General features: G+C 36.4%; 1 protein-coding gene across 1 annotated transcript; it reads left to right on the forward strand.

Moving 5' to 3' along the window:
• The first annotated feature begins 8,728 nt into the window (after positions 1-8,728).
• LOC137962323 (histidine kinase 3) lies at positions 8,729-15,806 on the forward strand. Its single transcript, XM_068809124.1, has 12 exons — positions 8,729-9,458; positions 9,566-10,006; positions 10,476-10,757; positions 11,141-11,310; positions 11,636-11,848; positions 11,952-12,138; positions 12,266-12,317; positions 13,072-13,301; positions 13,391-13,489; positions 13,664-14,796; positions 14,888-15,252; positions 15,381-15,806. Exons 1-11 carry the CDS (start codon positions 9,456-9,458, stop codon positions 15,147-15,149), a joined length of 3,072 nt encoding a protein of 1,023 aa, XP_068665225.1. The 5' UTR covers positions 8,729-9,455; the 3' UTR covers positions 15,150-15,252; positions 15,381-15,806.
• Positions 15,807-19,510: the final 3,704 nt, after the last annotated feature.

Here is a 19,510-nt window from a genome sequence, read left to right on the forward strand (position 1 = left end):
GGTCAAGCAAGAGCTCTAGAGTTGATGATTCTACGAGAGCTCAATAGTAGGATCTCGATGGAGTTTAGGGATTTATATAGAAGAGCACCGGGGACTTTATAGTCCACTTTTCACTCATTGGGTAGGCCATATCCTTAGGGCTCACATGGAGGGGAAACTGAAAAAGTTTAAAGCCTGCGCTAATGACCAATTAGCTTGTGCATATCCCTGTATTACCCCAAGGCACTGTCCACTCCTTATAAAGGGGTTTCCCTTGAGGGTAGGCAGTGGTTGTGTGTGAATGTGATTCTGTTATGATCATGGGCTAAGTGTTTGACTTTCCACTACCTATCAGGCCGGTCTTTTGGTATTATTGGCTAGGTGCTTAACATTTAATATCAGAGCTACTACTTACGTTGGGAGTTCAAATCCCAGAGGGGACAACCTAGCGGTGTCGCTAGAGTGAGCCGTCGTGGACATTAGCTCGTAACAGAGGAGCTTGTTGAATGTCGGTTCATAAGAGCTTGAGGGCAAACTCTTTCTCCAAGGGGTGTGCAATGTTATGATTCTGGGTTAAGTGTTTGGCTTTCCGCTACCGTTACCTACCAGGCAGGCCTTTTGGGCAATATTGGCTAGTAACAAATTTATGAGAATAGATTCTAGGTGATAAAATTTCTAGGGATCGTGATTTAAAATCTCAATTATTTTTTATTTTATTCATGTCTAATTTTCATCTGTAGAGACATTCCCGAGTAAATATCGAAAACACTAGCAAACAAAATGTTTGACATACTACGGGGTTGAAGATTTTTATGCATATTAGAGAGGAGATAGTATGTATTTAACTCATAATATATTTTCTTTCAATTGTACTACTATGTAATATACTTACATGCATTTGTCCTTCTAAATGTGTAGGGTACAAATTGCTTTGATATTTGAGCAATTTCACGTTACTCGTCAGTCCTAGTACGGATGGACAGATGGATTTGAACAATTATATGTAAGTACAACTATAATTTTAACTTTATCATAAATAATATGTTTTTTTAAAGAAAAAAAATTATAACTATCTTATGTTATTTTTCATAGGAGGAGATGCAACAATTAGTACGAGAGGCACACGAGGCTATTAAGAAGGTTAATGAGTGTGCAATTGTGCATAGGGTTCATGGAGCTAAGTCTGGATATGTTAAGGAGTTGGGTTAAGCTCGATCTCATGTAGTCAAGATGGCCCAACCATCTTCATCTCAACCAATTGCATGTATAGAGGAGTTATAGGAAACTACAGTGGTGTTGTCCCAAACTGAGAGATGTACAGTGTCAGCCTAAAGAGCGGATAAATACTCTATGGAATGAGTATGAAAATAAGATGAAGAACTTAGAGGAGAAGATGCATTTGTTCTTTCAGTGCATGTAGACTTAGAGCGAGCCACCTCTATCCTCCCGCAAATGGTGTTTAATTTTTATTATTTTATACAATTTATTAAAAAAATTATAGGCTTTTTAAAACTTTTTCTACATATTTTGGTTATATATTATTTATTTTATAATTAATTATTTTTGTAATAATTTTATTTGTTAAGCAGGGAAAATCGGTTTAATAAAAAAATAGAGTTGTTTTACCCTTTTCCAACGAAATTCGCAATTCGATGGCAAACTATTGCATCTCTGACAGTGAATTTGAGAAATTTGCTAGCAACAGGTGCGTCTCTACCTGTGAATGTGTGAAATTCGTTGCCAAATATTTTGACTTTTCCCAATGAATTCGTAGGCAGAAGTTCTCCCAATTGAAATGCACAAACACATTTTGCCAATGAATTTTTTGTTGGGAGAAATTTTCTCAATGATTTTTTGGATTCTATCAGCAAAAAATTGGTTGGCAGAAGTTCTCCCTTATATTGCAGTGACTAATATAAGGGAGATTATTCTTCAACATATCTCTAGTGGCTGCTTCAATTGCAAAAGGCATCACACTCTCTCCAAATCCCAATAATCCCCCTCTTTGATCTGTTGATTAGTTTAATTACTCAATTACCTCTCTATAAATATGTTTGACTTGAGGAGCATTAAAGCATTTTGATAGATGTTTGCAATCCTTGAGTCGCCCTCCACCATAACCTGATTGACATTTAAGGAAATTAAGCAATTAAGAGAGTTCTAATGTAATCATTTCAACAACCTTATTTTGAAGTGACTTTAAGGGGAGCAGCAATAACCATTTTAAGCCTTCCATACCAATCCCTTATATCTAACTATATGGTCCCATGTTCTAAATTTCTTTTTGGAGGCAGATAAACCCCATTTTTGGAAGAGAATTTCCTCTTGCATACCAAAAAATACTAGCTTGAAATGTTGCCTTGTTCATAAAGGAAATTCAATCCAAATAAGATTACAAATGGACCCTATTAGGGGTGGTAACAAACCCAACTAGCTCTGAAATCATTCAAGTTTGGTTTGCAAAAAACTTGGCTCAGTTCAATTTTTACTTGAGTTTAGCTTGAGCTCAAACTTAAAATAAGACTCAAGCCAAACTTGAGATTTTCCAAGCTTGGCTTGTTAGTTTATGAGCTGACTCGTTAGCATAATTTTTTTTATGAAAATACCCTTTACTCTAATTATTCTCATCAATTCCCTCTTTAGTTAGTTGACAGTTGCTCTTATTTACCACAAACCTCAAAGACAATCGATCATTCAACCATTTTGGGTCCTTCAACATCTAATGTTGTTATTTGCCAATGGAATAAACACTATTGATAGAGGTGTTTGCTCTTTCTTTTAATTTTGTTAAGCTGGTTATTATACATTAATATGTTTCATTGCAAAGTTTTGGACTCCTCTGTGATTCCTCGCAGTTCAATAGTACCAAGGTCATCATAATATTTTGTTTTTTTTTTGAAGTTTTAAATATAGGTTGGAGCTCAAACCCAACTCGAGCTCAGACTCAAACTCGGTTAAACTTTTTGGGCTTGAAGCTGAGCTCGAGTTCGAGTATGAGTTCAAAGAATTCAGATCAAGTTAAGCTCAAATATAAACAGATTATATCTTGGCTCGACTCTATGCCACCCCTAGACCCTAGGTTGGAGCTTACTGCATCAAACTTCTTTTATCCAATTCACTCCTTATAACCACTAGGTGAATGCCAAAGTGATATTCTAAATTTCTTGTAACCCTTTATCATCAAATCGTTTTGAAAACCTACAAAAGAGTAAAGCTCTGAAAAGACCAATGAGTGGAAGCCAGTGGAAAACTTGAAGTCAAATGAAAGTGGAGAATAGGGTTAGTGTAAAGAGCTAACTTAGTTTTAGAAAAACTTTGCATATGTTATAAAATGTTGTATAATGTGAAAATCTCGGTCTTGTTACATGAGTTATGTGTTTACCATTTAATTCAATTTTACTATTAAACAATAATTCTAGGATTAGTGTAAGAGAAATTACTATTTGTTTATAGTTTATTGTAATTTTATTTCATTTTTCTAACATTAGAATAGAAGACTAGAAATCGGAGAAATTTTATTTTCTCAGACCAATGAAATTATCTCCGAACTTGTTTTATCTTCTTTCTAAATGTAAAAAATCCACAAAACTAACCTTTTATTTTTTTCAAAAAAATACTCTTATGTAACCATTTTTCATAACCATTGTATCAAATAATGGATATACCCCTTTCACCTATTTTCTCTTATACAAAATATGAACACACCATAATATTTTAGATTTTATTTTTTAAAATAAAAATGTCAAAGTACCCATTGAAATTTTTTCTAGTAGGTCACAAACATAATGCAAATATCCTTTTACCCTACTTTTATAATGCCATATAAAACAATAAAAATACCATTTTATACGTGCGATATGACACTACAAAAATACCCCGTCAGCTGAATTTTAGTTGTGTTAAGAGTTTGCTGCGTGTTTTTACTACTACAAGTTCCGCAAACAAATTTCAGAATTCGCTTTAAAAGTTGAAAACTCTACAGAAAAAGTCAATTTTCGTGGTAGAAAATGCAAAAAGTCTACTAGTAAAACCAACTCCCACTAGTAGAAATTCAAAAAATTTGCCACCAAAATACAATTTCATTGGCATGGAGTTAAACCTTTTCGAGTGAAATAACACAGGTTACTGACAGAAGTCAAATATCTACTTAAATATTTTCCAATTACATTGGAAAAAAAGTTCAAAAATACATATTATAAAAATGTTCTACCATCAAAATGTTTCAATTTATTGGTAGAAGTCTAAACTTCAAGCAACAAAATAATTATAATTTGTTGAAAATATTTGAAAAAAATAAAGATTTTATAAAAAACTCATGGCAATGAATTTCTTATTTCATTGGTAAAATCGATTCTTACAATAATTTTATTTTAACTATACTTAAGTGATTGTTCTTCAGATCCTTTAGTCCACCTATATTACGACTTATGAATAATCCTAAATTGCTCAATCTCAAAGCAATTTTTACCCCAAAAATTTTAAAATACGAAGTGAGTTTTTGTTGTATTAATAAAAAAATACTTCAATTAAATACATACCATCTCCTCTCAAATATGCATGCATGTCTTGCAATCTATAATATGTCAAACTATTTGTTTTCTAAAATCTTTTATATTTACTTGGGAATGTCTCTACAAATTAGAATTAAACTACATTAGTAAAAACAAAAAAAATAATTAAACCTTTTATACTCGACCCTACAATTCCAATCACCTGCAATCTCTACCTTGAAAGACACTCTAACACAGTTATTGCCAGTCTTTAAGGAAAACCCCTTTATAAGGGTCGATAGTGTTGTAGGGTGACCCCATGCTCCTTGTACCAGACGTGCATACTAGTCTTGTGTTGTCAAAATGCAACACCGCATGTTGAATACACAAAATCTACATCAAACTTTTACTTCAATAAATGAATACCACAAAACAAAAAACATTATCAAACATAACAATAAAGGTGAGTGTAAAAAAATCAAATGCTCAAAATTTTAATTTGCCTCAATATAGTGGTACCCACATGATAACTGCTCATTAGTGTAGGCCTTGAAATTATCCACTTTTACATCCATATGGTTGCAAAGAACATGACCTGTGGGTGAAGACCTATAAATCCTTGATGTTCTCCTTAGTGAATCTTTGGTTCTTCTTATTATGTTCATCTTTGGTTCACATTATGCTCGTATTATGCTCATTTTGGATTGCAATTAAGTTCATACTATTATCAGAATTAAGCTTAGCCAAAGTTAGGGTCCTATCACTTTTCCCTCATCTACCTAACTACGAACTAAAAAAAAAAAAAAAAGGAAAAAAGAAACACATTAAATCAGCATGCAACACAAAAATACAAAACAAAATGCATAGGCAGTTCCATTGTATTTTCACAATGGAAAAACATCTCCTTGCCACATGGACACTATTTCATAATACTTCAATCTACGAAAATAGTGCAAAATATACACCATGAATATGAACACAAAATATGGTATCACCATGAATATGTATAGAATATATCAATATCAACAAAAATATACACCCCGATAGAATACGAGTGATAACAAAAACACACCACGAATATCAACATAGAAAATAATATAAAAAGGAGAAAAACCATAAATAGGGTTACAAAAAAAACCCTACTAATGGTAGGATCTTAGGTTTAATTAGGGCTCAATTTGGATTAGATTTTAGAATTTAGGGTTTAATTAGGGTTTGATTCATATTAGGGTTAGTTAGGGTTTGATTCAGATTAGAGTTTAGGGTTTAATTAGGGTTTGATTCAGATTAGAGTTTAGGGTTTAGTGTTTAATTACGATTTGATTCAATTTAGGGTTAGCATTAGGCTTTAGCTAGGTTTTAATTAAAGGTTAATTAACGTTAGATTTGGATTAGGTTTTAGACTTTAATTATGGTTATGATTAGGGTTAGGGTTTTATTTAGGTTTAGGGTTTGATTAAGACAGATAACTTGTTCTCATGGACAGTTTTTTTAGGATTTCCGATGAATTTAATAAAAAATAAATTGATGATCTTTTGGTGTTGCCCACTAAAATTATTGAAGAGGAGGAACCGGAAGATCAAGTATCTTTATTAGTGCCTAAACTATAAGCCCTTGTTGATCAATAATTCCAACCAAGATTTGGACCCAGACCCGAATCTGAATCTGGATTTGAACCCAGTTTCTAGATTCAGATTTGGAATCAGTCACGAATCTATTTTAGATTTTAAAAAATAAATAAAAATAACTTATAGCGGACAACAAATAATGGCTAGCCGTGACGAGGCACGGCAAGGCCAGACGGAGCTTGATGGGAGCACGACAGGGTGGAACCAATCATGGTTTGCCGATTAAATTGTTGACCCAACTGAGCAGCCGAGTCACACTCAGTCATGGGTGGGAGAGGAGGAAAATAGAAATCCTAGACCGGGGAAAAATTCCCTCGATATACATTTTTTATTTTTAAAAATATATTGTTATAGGCTCAACCAATGGTTAAACCCAGTTGAATCGGGTGGAACCAAACATGATCTCCTTATTGGGTCAGTGATTGAGTTATTGGGTCATTATTGGGTCAGTGACTGAGTTACTGGGTCATTATTGGGTCAAGTTTTATAATGTATCACAAATTATTAATTCATGTTATCAAGTAAGAAGAGGAAAATTAATAAGAATAAATTTGAACCCTCTTAGTCTTAACTAGACACTCTTAGGATTTGTTTGTCCTAATGCAAACTTGCAAACACTAACACTAAATTTGAATCCTCTCGGCGACAGAGGCGGCGCTCCGACGGTACACCGAGAGAGAAGAGAAGTCGGGAGGCCGAGAGGCTCTATGACAGAGGCTCAGCTTCCTGTGCTCAGTGACGGAGGTCAAGAAGGAGGAAGACCGACAGGGGGAGGGGAGGAAACTCACACAATTTGAAGGTTCATTGTGGTGAAAAAAAGAACCATACAATACAATAAAAAAAATGAAAAGAAAAATGACAAATTAAGTTGCATTGAGTTTTAAGGCTTAAAGAAGAAATGAACAATTTCAAATTTTGAGGACCACAATACTATTCTAATCTTGTCTCTCCCTTCTTAACCTTAGTATTGTTCTTCTTGTCACCTTTTAGATTCTCCTTTGTTTTTCTGCATAATTTTTTTATTTAAAGTAGCTTAATAAAGTATTAATAATCCCCAACTATTTTTTCTTTTGGACATGGTTCTAATATTTTTGTATCCTTATTCAATGTACTTAGTCAATTTTTTTATGAAAAAAAAAACCCTTTTTCTAGTTTGGAACTTTGGATCCATATTTAGTTTAGGTTGCCCCAGTAAACTGTTTCACACCTGAGTCATCGAAAGGAAATTTTTTTATAAATACCCACAAAAAGAACGAACAAGGACAAGAACAAGAACATGACTAATAATATAATCAAAGGACCGACATGGGTGTGTTTGGCTGATTGACATGGAGACTTTGAATTAGTTTAATACAAAGAGAAAGTGGCCAAAGAATGCATGGGATTACGAAAAGCTTGAGGGAAGAAGTTAAAGGTGAGACAAGAATATTGCGTAACACCTAACACAATCTTTTGATAAAACTATATTATTGATAATGACATGGTGGACTTGCCCCAACCCTTACATCATAGTGGTAGTTTACCTAATGGTGGAAAAAAAGAAAAAAGGACGTGAAGCTTGTTATTTATGTGCCTTTCACCGATTAATCGTAAGCTTAATTCTCGATCCAACGAAAAAATTGCCTTTTTCCCCTTGTTTTTTGTTATAAATTCGTTCGAATGTGTACTTAATAGAAGTTAACCATTGTATCCATAAACCGGGATTAGGGTGAGTTAGGGGTGATTTAGTAAATTAATTGGATATGATAATTTATAATATTTTAATTATATTAAAATACTTAATCAGATACTATGTATGTATGAATGGGTCACAATGTGCCATACATAGGACATACGCCGTATTCGACCCCTCGTATCCGACAAGGAGCCGTACCCGTTTTGTTCTCTTGCGGGGATTAGTTTAATCTCTCCACGTGTGAATCCGGATCCTTGACCGTACTCCTAACCCGCCTCCTACGTGTCGATAAGGACTGATTGGTCATTTACGCGTGTCAATACGTGGTTGCACGTGCGGAGTCACCCGTGCCGATGACTCTTTTCTTTAGCTTTTCTCCGTCCAGTGGCAGTCGCCATTGATGGGTTAATCATACCGCGCCGAGTTCTGATCCGATCCGCCGTTTTGCGCTTCTGCCATCGTTGTTTTATTTAATTACTAGATTGCCACTATGAAGAACTGATTTGTGAAATTACCGATGTATTCCCCTTTCGGAACAGTACAAGAAACAGAAAATCTTCGATATGGTGATTAAGAATGCGAAAATGCCCTCGATTTCTAGGGGAAAAGGATCTAAGGTGTGCTGAATTTTCGAAAGTTGGCGTGAGGGTATTTTGGTCTGGGAGGGGAAGAACTGATGGATAAAAGGGCTTTGCGTGAGAAAGCTGCGGAGTGGATTAGTGGTGATGTGAACGTCGAAAAAGCAGTGGCTTCTGTTCAGTGGGAGATACCTTTTTGCCCTTTTTATAATTTATTGATTTTTTTATCCGATCTGATATATCTGTAGAAATTGGTAATGAAAAAAATTATGAGGAGATAAAATGGATATGATTTTTTTATATTTTGATTGGGTAGATAAATGGTCTATGCAAGCAGATGTTTGTTACCACCATATTCCCATCTATCCATCACAGAACCCATGAATCCGGACTTGTTTCAATCATCTTCTCCGTCTGTTTCACTGCTTTCAACTCGATCTCTGCAGTTGGAACTCGTGTTCCCGAGTCAAATACTGGGACTTCCCTGCTTGCTTCTCTTCTTCTTCCTGTCTTATGTTATGAATTTGTAAGTGGTAGAGCAGGAAATCCCGTTTGCGGGGAGTTTTATTTTCTGGGTACTGTTCTTGTGCTTTTTTGGTTTTTGGGTAATCTTGGATCTGGGACATTTGTGTTGGTTTTGGAGGTACAGGGGTCTTACTTTATTAGTCTTGGGAAGCATTTTAGAAGCTCCAGAAGCCCTTTAGTTTTGAGTTCGGAGAAGCTTTTGGTTGAGTTTGTCTGGGCTTCGCGATACTTCCCGGGTTGTAGACTAGAATTACAAGAGGAAGTGGAGGTCTCTGGATAAGATTTTTGGGTTGCTGGAGTCGCGGAAGACAAGTGGAGAGGATTTAAGGCTGCGTCTCCTTTTTGCGTTTGCTTATTGACGGAAGCGGAAACTTTGGTTGTCAATGTGTTCGTCCTCTTTGGGATTTAATTTGCTGGTGTCGGGGAACTCGAGGAAATTGTAAACTAAAAAGAGATAAGGCCACGAAGTATCCTCTTGTAGGAAGCCGATTAGGGATGAAGATGGCTTAGTGTTTTTTTCCGCGGCTTCGATGCTATCAGAAAATAGTTGCAGGTTAACCAGGCAGCATATGAGACTTTCATGGTGAATATTTTGGTCACAGTGGCCGCAGACGGCTAGTTCAGATTTTTTTCCTATCTGTTTTATAAATTCAATTACTTATTTTAATTTATTGGCTCCTGATTTTGTAGGTAGTTTCTCTGCTTTTTATGCTTTTTTGTTGGATTTTGTCTGAGATACCTATGAATTGGTTTATTGATGATAATACCATGAATCAGAGGCGTTTCGTTTTTTTCGATCAATTTTGGTCGAACTGGTCGGAGAAGTTCTCCAGAAAGGGTTTTCGGGCCTACCGGTACTATCAGTATATTGGGTCTAGAGAGCTTTGTGAAAATTGGTTGAGGAAAGTCTTGATCACATGGGTACTTGTTTCCATGTTGGTATCTTCAACAATTTTCTGGTACATGAACTCTCTGGCAGTAGAAAAGAGAAGAGCAGCACTAGCGAGCATGTGTGATGAACGTGCCCGGATGTTACAGGACCAGTTCAACGTGAGCATGAACCATCTTCAAACCTTGGCTATTCTGGTTTCAACCTTTCACCATGCGAAGAACCCATCTGCAATTACTCAGGTGCCTAATTTCTGCCGCTGGCTACTTGGTTATATTTATTATCTAGTCGTTTGAATCTTTTAATCTCTTTTTGTTTTACACCTAATCGTTTGATGATGCAGCAAACACAGTCGTATGGGCTGTGGATGCCACTCTACTTGTACATACCATAATGTAGGACCTCTGTTCACTGTAACTGGTGGTACATGCCTTAAATTCTGTTGTCTGACTACCAGATTTTGAGGTGTCTAATTTAGGTCCTGCTATTAGAAAAATAATCATACATTAGTCAGCTCTTGTCATGAGTTTTGGACTGAGACATGCTCAGTCGGTCCTAAGAAGGAGATTCCACTAGTTTTACGAACCTTTGTCCTGGTAATAAGTGCAGTGGATACACTAAAGTCACCTAAAGTAGCAAGTTTTCTGGCGTCGAAACTTGTTCTAGTGCTTCTTCCAATTCACATTGGGTAATGACTCCTTTAATCTACAGGCAACTTTTGCAGAATATACAGAGCGGACAGCTTTTGAGAGGCCTCTTACAAGTGGAGTAGCCTATGCTGTGAGGGTTCTTCACTTTGAAAGAGAGCAATTTGAGAAGCAACAAGGTTGGACCATCAAAAGAATGGATGCTGAAGAACAATCCCCTGTTAGGGAGGATGATAATGTTGCTGAATCACATCAGACATCTCCTGTGCAAGAGGAATATGCTCCAGTCATCTTTGCGCAAGATACTGTTTCTCATGTGATCTCCCTCGATATGTTGTCCGGAAAGGTAGGTGGTCAAGTTATGCTTGGAGTCTTCGGTAGTTTGGTAACAAGAGGCCTAATTGCTACTCATTGTCTCTTTATATTTGAACTATGGGGAAACTCTTTTTCTCCTTGATTTCTTTGGGTTCATTGTGTGGGATGTTTCTGAATGCACTTTGCAGCTTTATGCTCAAAATAATAATCTGATTTTTTTTCCTTTGCTAATGTTTTTAATCAGAGTTAATATGTGTGTTCAGTATTACTATAAGAATGAATTCCGGATTTGTAAATAAAGGACACATCTGCATGTAAGGTTGACATAAAATTTTGTCCTTTTTACATACATTGATGACAAGAAATTTGAGACCATCTTGTTTTGCTAAAATTATTATAAGCATGCATCTACAGGAGGATCGTGAAAATATTTTACGAGCTAGAGCATCAGGAAAAGGAGTTCTCACTGCTCCCTTCAGATTAATTAAATCCAAGCGTCTTGGTGTTATTCTAACTTTTGCTGTCTATAAGACAGAGCTTCCATCTAATGCTACACCAAAGGACCGAATTCAGGCTACAGACGGGTATGTGTCGTCATGAGCTATTTTAATTTGTTATCCTATCTCAACCTATGTGCAGCTCTGATGAAGACTATAAGTACCAGTTCACAATTTTATAAAACTTTTACTGGCTGCACAATCTAACAATCAGAATTAAATTCTTATTTTTGATAGCTGGAACTTCTTTTCTGTTCACTTCAATACCATTAACTGCAATATGTGACTGGTCTCTTGGTGGTATGCAAGTGATCTTAAAACTGGAACTCAGTTTGTTGATTGCCCATTAATGTTTATTCTAGAAATCATCCAGTGTTTTGTGAGCTAATTTTTTTTTTCTTCTGCTTATCAGGTATCTCGGTGGAATTTTTGACATCGAATCACTTGTGGATAAATTACTTCACCAACTTGCAAGCAAACAAACTATTCTTGTTAATGTTTATGACACCACCAATGCTTCTGACCCTATAAGTATGTACGGTCAGAATGTGACAGATAAAGGGATGCACCATGTCAGCACCCTTAATTTTGGAGATCCATTCAGATGCCATGAGATGCATTGCAGGTAATAAAAAAATAATATGTAAATTAACATCTGAAATTACAGATATACCTCAAGACTTACAAGATAATGTTAGTGTCTTGCTGAATAATTGCTATCATGGCAGATTCAAGCAAAAGGCACCATGGCCAATACTGGAGTTAACCACTTCACTTGGGTTTCTTGTGATTGCGTTGCTGGTGGGGTATATATTCTATGCAACTATGAATCGAATTGCAAAAGTGGAAGAAGATTGTCGTGTAATGACAGAGCTCAGAAAACAAGCGGTGGTAGCAGATGTTGCAAAGTCACAGGTAATTACTATTTTTTTCTCCTAAATCTCGATTAATGGACCAGTGGTTTAAATTATTTTTCTATATCTGCAGTTAACTGTTTGTTATTTTTCTCATAATTTAAGTGATTTATTTGATCTTCTTGTAGTTCCTCGCAACTGTTTCCCATGAGATCAGAACTCCAATGAATGGTGTTCTAGGTGAGTGATGACTCAGTTCACCTAAACTATCATTTGAGCTTTCATACTTCTCTCTTAGCCTCCTCCAATACAATCCGGGTCAGCTGGGCTCATACCTCTAACTCCAAGGCTAGGGTCCTTAGATAGAGCAAAAGGGCTTGAGGCTTTGGGGTCTTGTTTCCATTTTGTAAGTAAAAAAGATATATGCTTATCAGTCTCTAAAATTAAAAAGAAAGAATAGATATCTGACAAAATTAGATTACAGAAGAAATATGCGGCAAACAGACACTGACTTTTTGTTGTTAGATAAAAACAGTCCAATCTTTCATTGTACATGTGCTCCATGTCTCAAGCTAGTTGTTTGAAAATGAGAGTTGTTGTGTTTGGGATATTAGCCTCATATTGGTTTGGACTTTAGAAGATCTATGCTTATCAATCCCAACAATATTTGTACATTAGCAGCCATGTGCATTACAATATTTTCCTTGTTATATGGCATGGAGGCAGATTATATTGGATACGAATGTCCTCTGGACTGGCAACACAGTTCACTTCAATGCAATGCTTCTCCTAGAAAATTGCCATGTTTTGAGGTAGCCTAAAATTGCACATAGCATCAACCATCTTACTGCTGCCATTGAAATGCATCAAGTTTTAGGTCAAAAGTTAGATTAACTAATTTTATAAATGGCAATGCTTCCTCTTCTAGAAAGATTCAGATCTATTTAGAAGCACTCTTGTAACTAAAAAAATGTGATATCTGTGAAACTTTTAGGTATGCTGCAAATGCTTATGGATACAGATCTGGACATAACACAACAAGATTATGTTAGAACAGCACAAGGCAGTGGTAAAGCTCTTGTATCTCTCATCAATGAAATTTTAGATCAGGCTAAGATTGAATCTGGTAAGCTTGAGCTTGAGGCTGTCAGTTTCAACCTGAGGGCGGTCCTCGACGATGTTTTGTCTCTCTTCTCAGGAAAGTCTCAAGATAAAGGAATTGAGGTAACTTGCCTTTTACTCTTCCTATGATGTTTTATATTTTAAGTTTAATCTCTTTTTATTGTCCCTAAGTGCCTTGTATCCTGGAATAGTTGGCGGTGTACGTATCTGAACGGGTCCCAGAGATTCTAATTGGTGATCCTGGAAGATTCCGACAAATCATCACAAATCTGATGGGCAATTCCATCAAAGTAAGTTGTTCTTACATACCTCATTATGGTCATTATGTTTGAATGCAACTAACCAGTGAATTTTTGTTGATTAAAAAAAAAAAAGAGAGAAAGGAGCACATATTGAATAGGTCTAGTCAATGTCTAGTCTTCCTTTTTGCTTTTCTTCTTCTCCTCACTGTTTACATTTGACAGTTCACAGACAAAGGACATATCTTTGTGACTGTTCACTTAATCGAGGAAGTGATGAACCCAGTTGAAGTCGAAACAGAAGTTTCATCCACAGATACCTTAAGTGGCTTTCCAGTTGCAGACAGAAGACGGAGCTGGGAAAAATTCAAGGCTTTCAACCAAGAAGGGCCTCTTTTTCATCAGAGCTTTTCCTCACCTTCTGATCTTGTCAATCTAATTGTATCAGTTGAAGATACAGGTTCTGGGATCCCTCGAGAGGCTCACTCTCGTGTATTCACCCCTTTTATGCAAGTTGGTCCTTCCATTTCACGTACTCATGGTGGCACTGGTATTGGACTTAGCATTAGCAAATGCTTGGTGGGTCTCATGAATGGAGAGATTGGATTCGTTAGTGAACCTCAGGTGGGATCCACTTTCACCTTCACTGGAGTGTTTTCCAATGGAAATACTAATCCAAGTGAATTCAAAAATTCAGATAGCAAGTCAGTATCAGTGTCATCAGAGTTTCAGGGGAGGAAAGCCGTAGTAGTTGATACAAGACCTGTTCGATCAAAGGTTTCAAAGTATCATCTGCAAAGGCTCGGAATTCATGTAGAAATATTCTCTGATCTTAGCTCTGCTTTATCTTTTGCAACTAGTGGTACCATGGTTGCCAACATGATCCTCATTGAAAAGGAAGTCTGGTTCAAAGCTACTGATCTGCCAGCAGCTTTGATTAACAAATTGAGGAAGGATGGCTCACCTAATATGCCAAAACTCTTTCTTCTGGCCAACTCTATCAGTTTGAACAAAGTTTGTGCCATGAAAACTGATGGATATGTGCCACCTGTGATTATGAAGCCACTTAGGGCAAGTATGTTAGCTGCCTCATTACAGAGGGCAATGGGAGCTGGAAGTAAAGCAAATGGCCGAAATGGTGGGGTCCCTCCTTCATCTGTCCGTGATCTTCTTCATGGGAAAAAGATGCTTGTAGTAGATGACAATTTAGTTAATCTAAAGGTAGCTGAGGGTGCTCTGAAGAAATATGGAGCTCAAGTCGTTTTAGCTGACAGTGGGAAAAAAGCCATCTTCATGCTTAAGCCACCACATAGTTTTGATGCTTGCTTCATGGACATTCAAATGCCTGAAATGGATGGGTAAATATTCTCTTTTTCATGTAGTGTTTCAACTTTGAAATTTAGTTTTTCTGTAAGTGAAATGCAACGTATTATTTAAACTATCTTCCAGGTTTGAGGCTACGATGAAGATTCGTGAAATGGAACGTGAGATGAATGATCAGATTCAACATCAAGTGTCTGTAGAATCTGATAACAGAGCTTCTCTCTTTCATATACCCATATTGGCCACGACAGCAGATGTAATCCAGGCCACACATGAGAAATGTTTGAAGTGTGGAATGGATGGTTATGTTTCTAAGCCATTTGAAGGGGAACAGCTGTACAGGGAAGTAGCAAAATTTTTCAAATTAACAGCCACAAAATCTGAATAAGTAGCTAATAAAAGCGGGATTTGATAACTATGGACAAGGATTCTGGAAGGGCAGGTTTTCTCATATGGCCAACTTTCTTTGCTGTGTTGGTGTTGTTTGGCAGGTAAGATTTCTCCCTAGCGCAATATGCACATAAGCTCAGTTAGGAACAAATGATGTTGGAATGATGAGCCATGGTGAAATTGACTTAGAAAATACCAATATGATTCTGTGTTGTTTGGTGTTTTACAGGGAAAATTGATCCTTTTTTTTGGCTTTGAAGTTGGATTCAGTGAGTGTCTAGCCATTCCTATTTCTTGATGACAACTCATCATCTACTTTCAAGCTGCTGGGAAGGACCAATTTGTCATTCCATTTCAGTATTGGCTTACATTTGTTTCAGTAACTGAAGATTCTTCAAAGGGTAAATATCTTTCTTTAACCAGGACAAGATCGCTCAGATGAAAAACTAGGTCGTTGCCAACTGAAAAGTTGGCAATGTTGTAAAATAAACCAAGGAAAGCATTGAGAATTCATTTTTGGTAATTTTGGAGTGTATAGAGATTGGTGTTGTCAAGAAATTCGTTTAGTATGAATGCAGAGTTCTTGTAATGGAGGAGATGCTTGTAAATAACATTCTTAATAATGATTGAAGTCCTCAACTGTTAGTTTACATTTCAACTGTGAGTTTACTTATTGTTTACAGTATGACTTCAAACATCATCATCTTGTTAATGTTATGGAGATTAGCAGAACTGGGTAATACTAGTTTTGTGGGTATATCAGAATCTGGAGCTAGTGGAACATTCAGTAGTGAAACCTGTACTCCCAACTCATCCAATCTAGGAGTGTTTTTTCTTTTATCTGAACTTTTTACCCTTTTCCTTCAAAAACTCCAAATCTCAAAACTGGTTTCAAACAAATGTTTTCTCACCTTTCCTCATGACCCTATTTCAAATCAATTTGCTACTGAATGTACAGAAGATTATGAGCGTTCCTGGAAATTTATGCAAAGCATTCTGAAACGAATGCAGAGTTCTTGTAATGAAGGAGATGCTTGTAAATAACATTCTTAATAATGATTGAAGTCCTCAACTGTGAGTTTACTTCTTGTTTACAGTATGACTGCAAACATCGTCTTGTTAATGTTATGGAGATTAGCAGAACTGGGTAATACTAGTTTTGGCTGCTTTGTGGGTATATCAGGATCTGGAGCTAGTGGAAGATTCAGTAATGAAACCTGCAACTCCAACTCACCCAATCTAAGACTTTTTTTTTTTATCTGTACTTCTTGCCCTTTTCCTTCCAAAACTCCAAATCTCAAAACTGGTTTCAAGCATATGTTGCTTGACGCTATTTCAGTTCAATTTGCTGCTTAGTGTACAGAAGATTATAAGCGTTCCTGTAAATTTATACAAAGCATTCTGAAACACAGCAGAGCAGTTTTATCTCACTGATGGCAACAACTGAAAGGCCCCTTTATTACAAAAGCCTCATTAAAGCAACTCTCTCTCTCTCTCTCTATCTGGCTATTATCCCTAATCAATTAGTTTTCGTTTTTTCGTGTCTGGGCAACACCCAACATCTTTCTCTTTAATTCGTCGTAAAGAAACTTGCATCGACAATGATGGTTTGCCGCTTCTGCGCGAGCTGGTGATGGTTTGTTGGAAATCAAGCCATGACAGGTACGCTACATGGAAAGTTGTTCCGTCCGCCCCTTAGAGGAGGATCCATTTATTATTCGATGTCTCGGATTTTGGAAAATGCTGATAAGACACAGGCCGATAAATGACATGTATCTGTCAATATGTGTTAGATTTTTGAAAAGTTCCCTTATACTAACTTAATACTGAAACACCCACCGTAATTACAGTCAAGAGTTGGTTTAAATCTTATAAAAAAATGCATAAAACTTAATCTTCTTTAGTGAGTCTCATTAGAAAGAGGTGTGAAACTGGGAGAAGAAAACAGAGGAGAGGAAACTAGGGGCCGGTTTGGAACCAACCCAAAAGAAAAGAAAATGAAAAAGTTATTTTCTAGTTGTTCGACAGTAGAGAATCATTAAGAGAAAAGAAAATTAGAGAGAAAATCATAAAATGATAGAATTTAGGGAGAAAATAAAAGAAATAAGAATTTGAGAGAGAGTCTTAATTATTAAAATTTAAAATTTTGTTAAATTTATTTTTCACGTGTATCCAAAAAAGAGAAATTATATTTCTCTTCCATTTTCTCTCTTAGTTTCTATGGGTATCCAAACAAGAGAAAATAAACCTCTTATATTTTATTTTCTTTTTTCTCTACTTCTGTTCCAAACATAGCCTAAAGGAGAAAAACTTATAAGTCTTCTCCCCTTGTTCTTATTTGAGACTCGAATTATATATGAAGGAAGACGAGACAAGAGAAGGAGGGTATAGAGTATTAAGGTTTAGGGTTTAGTGTTTTGAGGTAAGAATTTAGGGTTTAGGGGAAGGAGGGTCCGCTTGTTCCTTTTTCCTTGAAATGAAATGTGAAGGGGGGGAGGGTTCAAGTGAATGAAGCATATATAGACTTAAGTGACCGAATTAGGATTCTGCCCAAAATTCCGATTCATTTGTTTGAAGTCGTCGGGACACTGCATCCCACGCCTCTCTTCCTCCCTCTCTTTTCCCCCTTCTCCCGCTTCTCACTCTCTTTTATCCTAAAAATCCTCTCAATTTTCGTTGATTTCCCCCATTTCGGTTTCGATTTCCTTCGATTTTTCCCGTTTTGGCGTCGATTTCTTTGATTCTACTTCGATTTTCCCTAAATTTCAGAAGGTATTTTTTTTAATTAATTTACTGTTGTCTTTGATTTAATTTTAATTTTGTGTGTGGTATTTGTATTGATTGTTTAATTACTGCATAATTTCGGGATTTATGGTTAGGGTTTACGGTATGTAGGGTTCAATTTCGTCTTTATAGGGTATAATTTTGGGTTTAGGGTATGGTTAAGGGTAGTTAGGGTTTTGGGTTAATGGTTTAGGGTATTTAGGGTTTAGGGTATCTTAAGGTAGGGTTAATAGAAATTAGGGTTTAGGGGGTAGGGTTTAAGGGCTTAGAGTTTGGGGTTTAAGGTTTGGGGCTTTTAGGGGTTTTAAGGGTTTAAGGTATTGGTTTAAAGGGTTTACTTTTTTGAATTAGGGTTATGGTTAATAGAAATTAGGGTTTAGGTTTTGAAAGGGCTAGGATTTATGGTTTAGTAGGGTGTACTTTTTGGAATTAGGGTTTAGGGTTTAGGGATTAGTGTATGTTGGGTAATGAAGGGTGGGTTAAGTCTAGTTCTAACTAGGTTGAGTCGTTTACACCGGCATCCATTAGCCAACGAAACCCGACACCCATCACTGACGAGGTACGGTTCGAAGTAATTGTGAAGTCATATGAAGCTCTACCAGGGGTGTTCGGTGAATTTGGACTTGATGAGTGTGTTTTTGCATTGTTTTAGTCATCTACAATGAAATTAGTTCGATTAAATTTTAAATGTTATAGAATTTTGTTGAATAATTTTGAAGTGCTATGGAATGATCTTGCCATGTGGTGAGGAAATTCGAGTGTTATAAATATCCACCACGTGGTATTTTTTTTCAATGTTTTTTGTGTTTCCATGTGTCTCTAGTTGCTAGGACGGGTAAAGGTTGTCTGATAAAGTTTTTTCCATGAGGACCATATCAGATTTAGATTATATATGGCTGGAAGAAGACAACAAAATGCTCGATCTCTTGGTTGAGCAGGTCAATATGGGGAACAAGTTGCCCAATGGGGTTTGGAAGCATGATGTGTATATGGACTATGTCAATAAGTTCAATGAAGACAGTCAATAAAAAAACTTGTGAGCAACTCAATAATCGAACAAGATCATAGAAGAATACTTACCAAACAGTAATGAGTTATCTCAACACTTGTGGGTTCAGCTGGGATGCAACCACATAATGAGTTACTGTATGTCATTCTGTATGACAAGACTATATCAAGGATGTAGATGTAGGTGGGGATACTCTATCACCATTCCTTAGCGAGAATGAGTCGACACCTGAGCATTCTTGAAGAGGTAACCCATCACCTTCAACTCTTCATAGAAAGAGAACCAAAATGTCCACTGAAGACACTGACAGATTCATTGATGCAATGAAGGATGTTATTGAGGCATTTAGGGATGTCATCAAGTCTAAAGATGGTACGAAGCCCTCCTGGAAATCTCGAACCTACTGATAGAGTTGAAGTATTGCGCTCTTGAATTGTTGAAGACGCCAAATAAGAGGTCATGTTTATGAATATGACAGTGAAAGAGCGGCTCGAGTGGCTTAAATTTTGTTTTGGTGAATTGTAGTAATGAGTTTTACGTACACTATCTATTTTGAGATGACTGTT

The sequence above is a fragment of the Aristolochia californica genome, unplaced genomic scaffold, assembly GCF_029961685.1.
Source record: "Aristolochia californica isolate CCGP_79_NKW_82.1479 unplaced genomic scaffold, dmAriCali1.0.hap1 SCAF_4, whole genome shotgun sequence".
Lineage (NCBI taxonomy): Eukaryota > Viridiplantae > Streptophyta > Magnoliopsida > Piperales > Aristolochiaceae > Aristolochia > Aristolochia californica.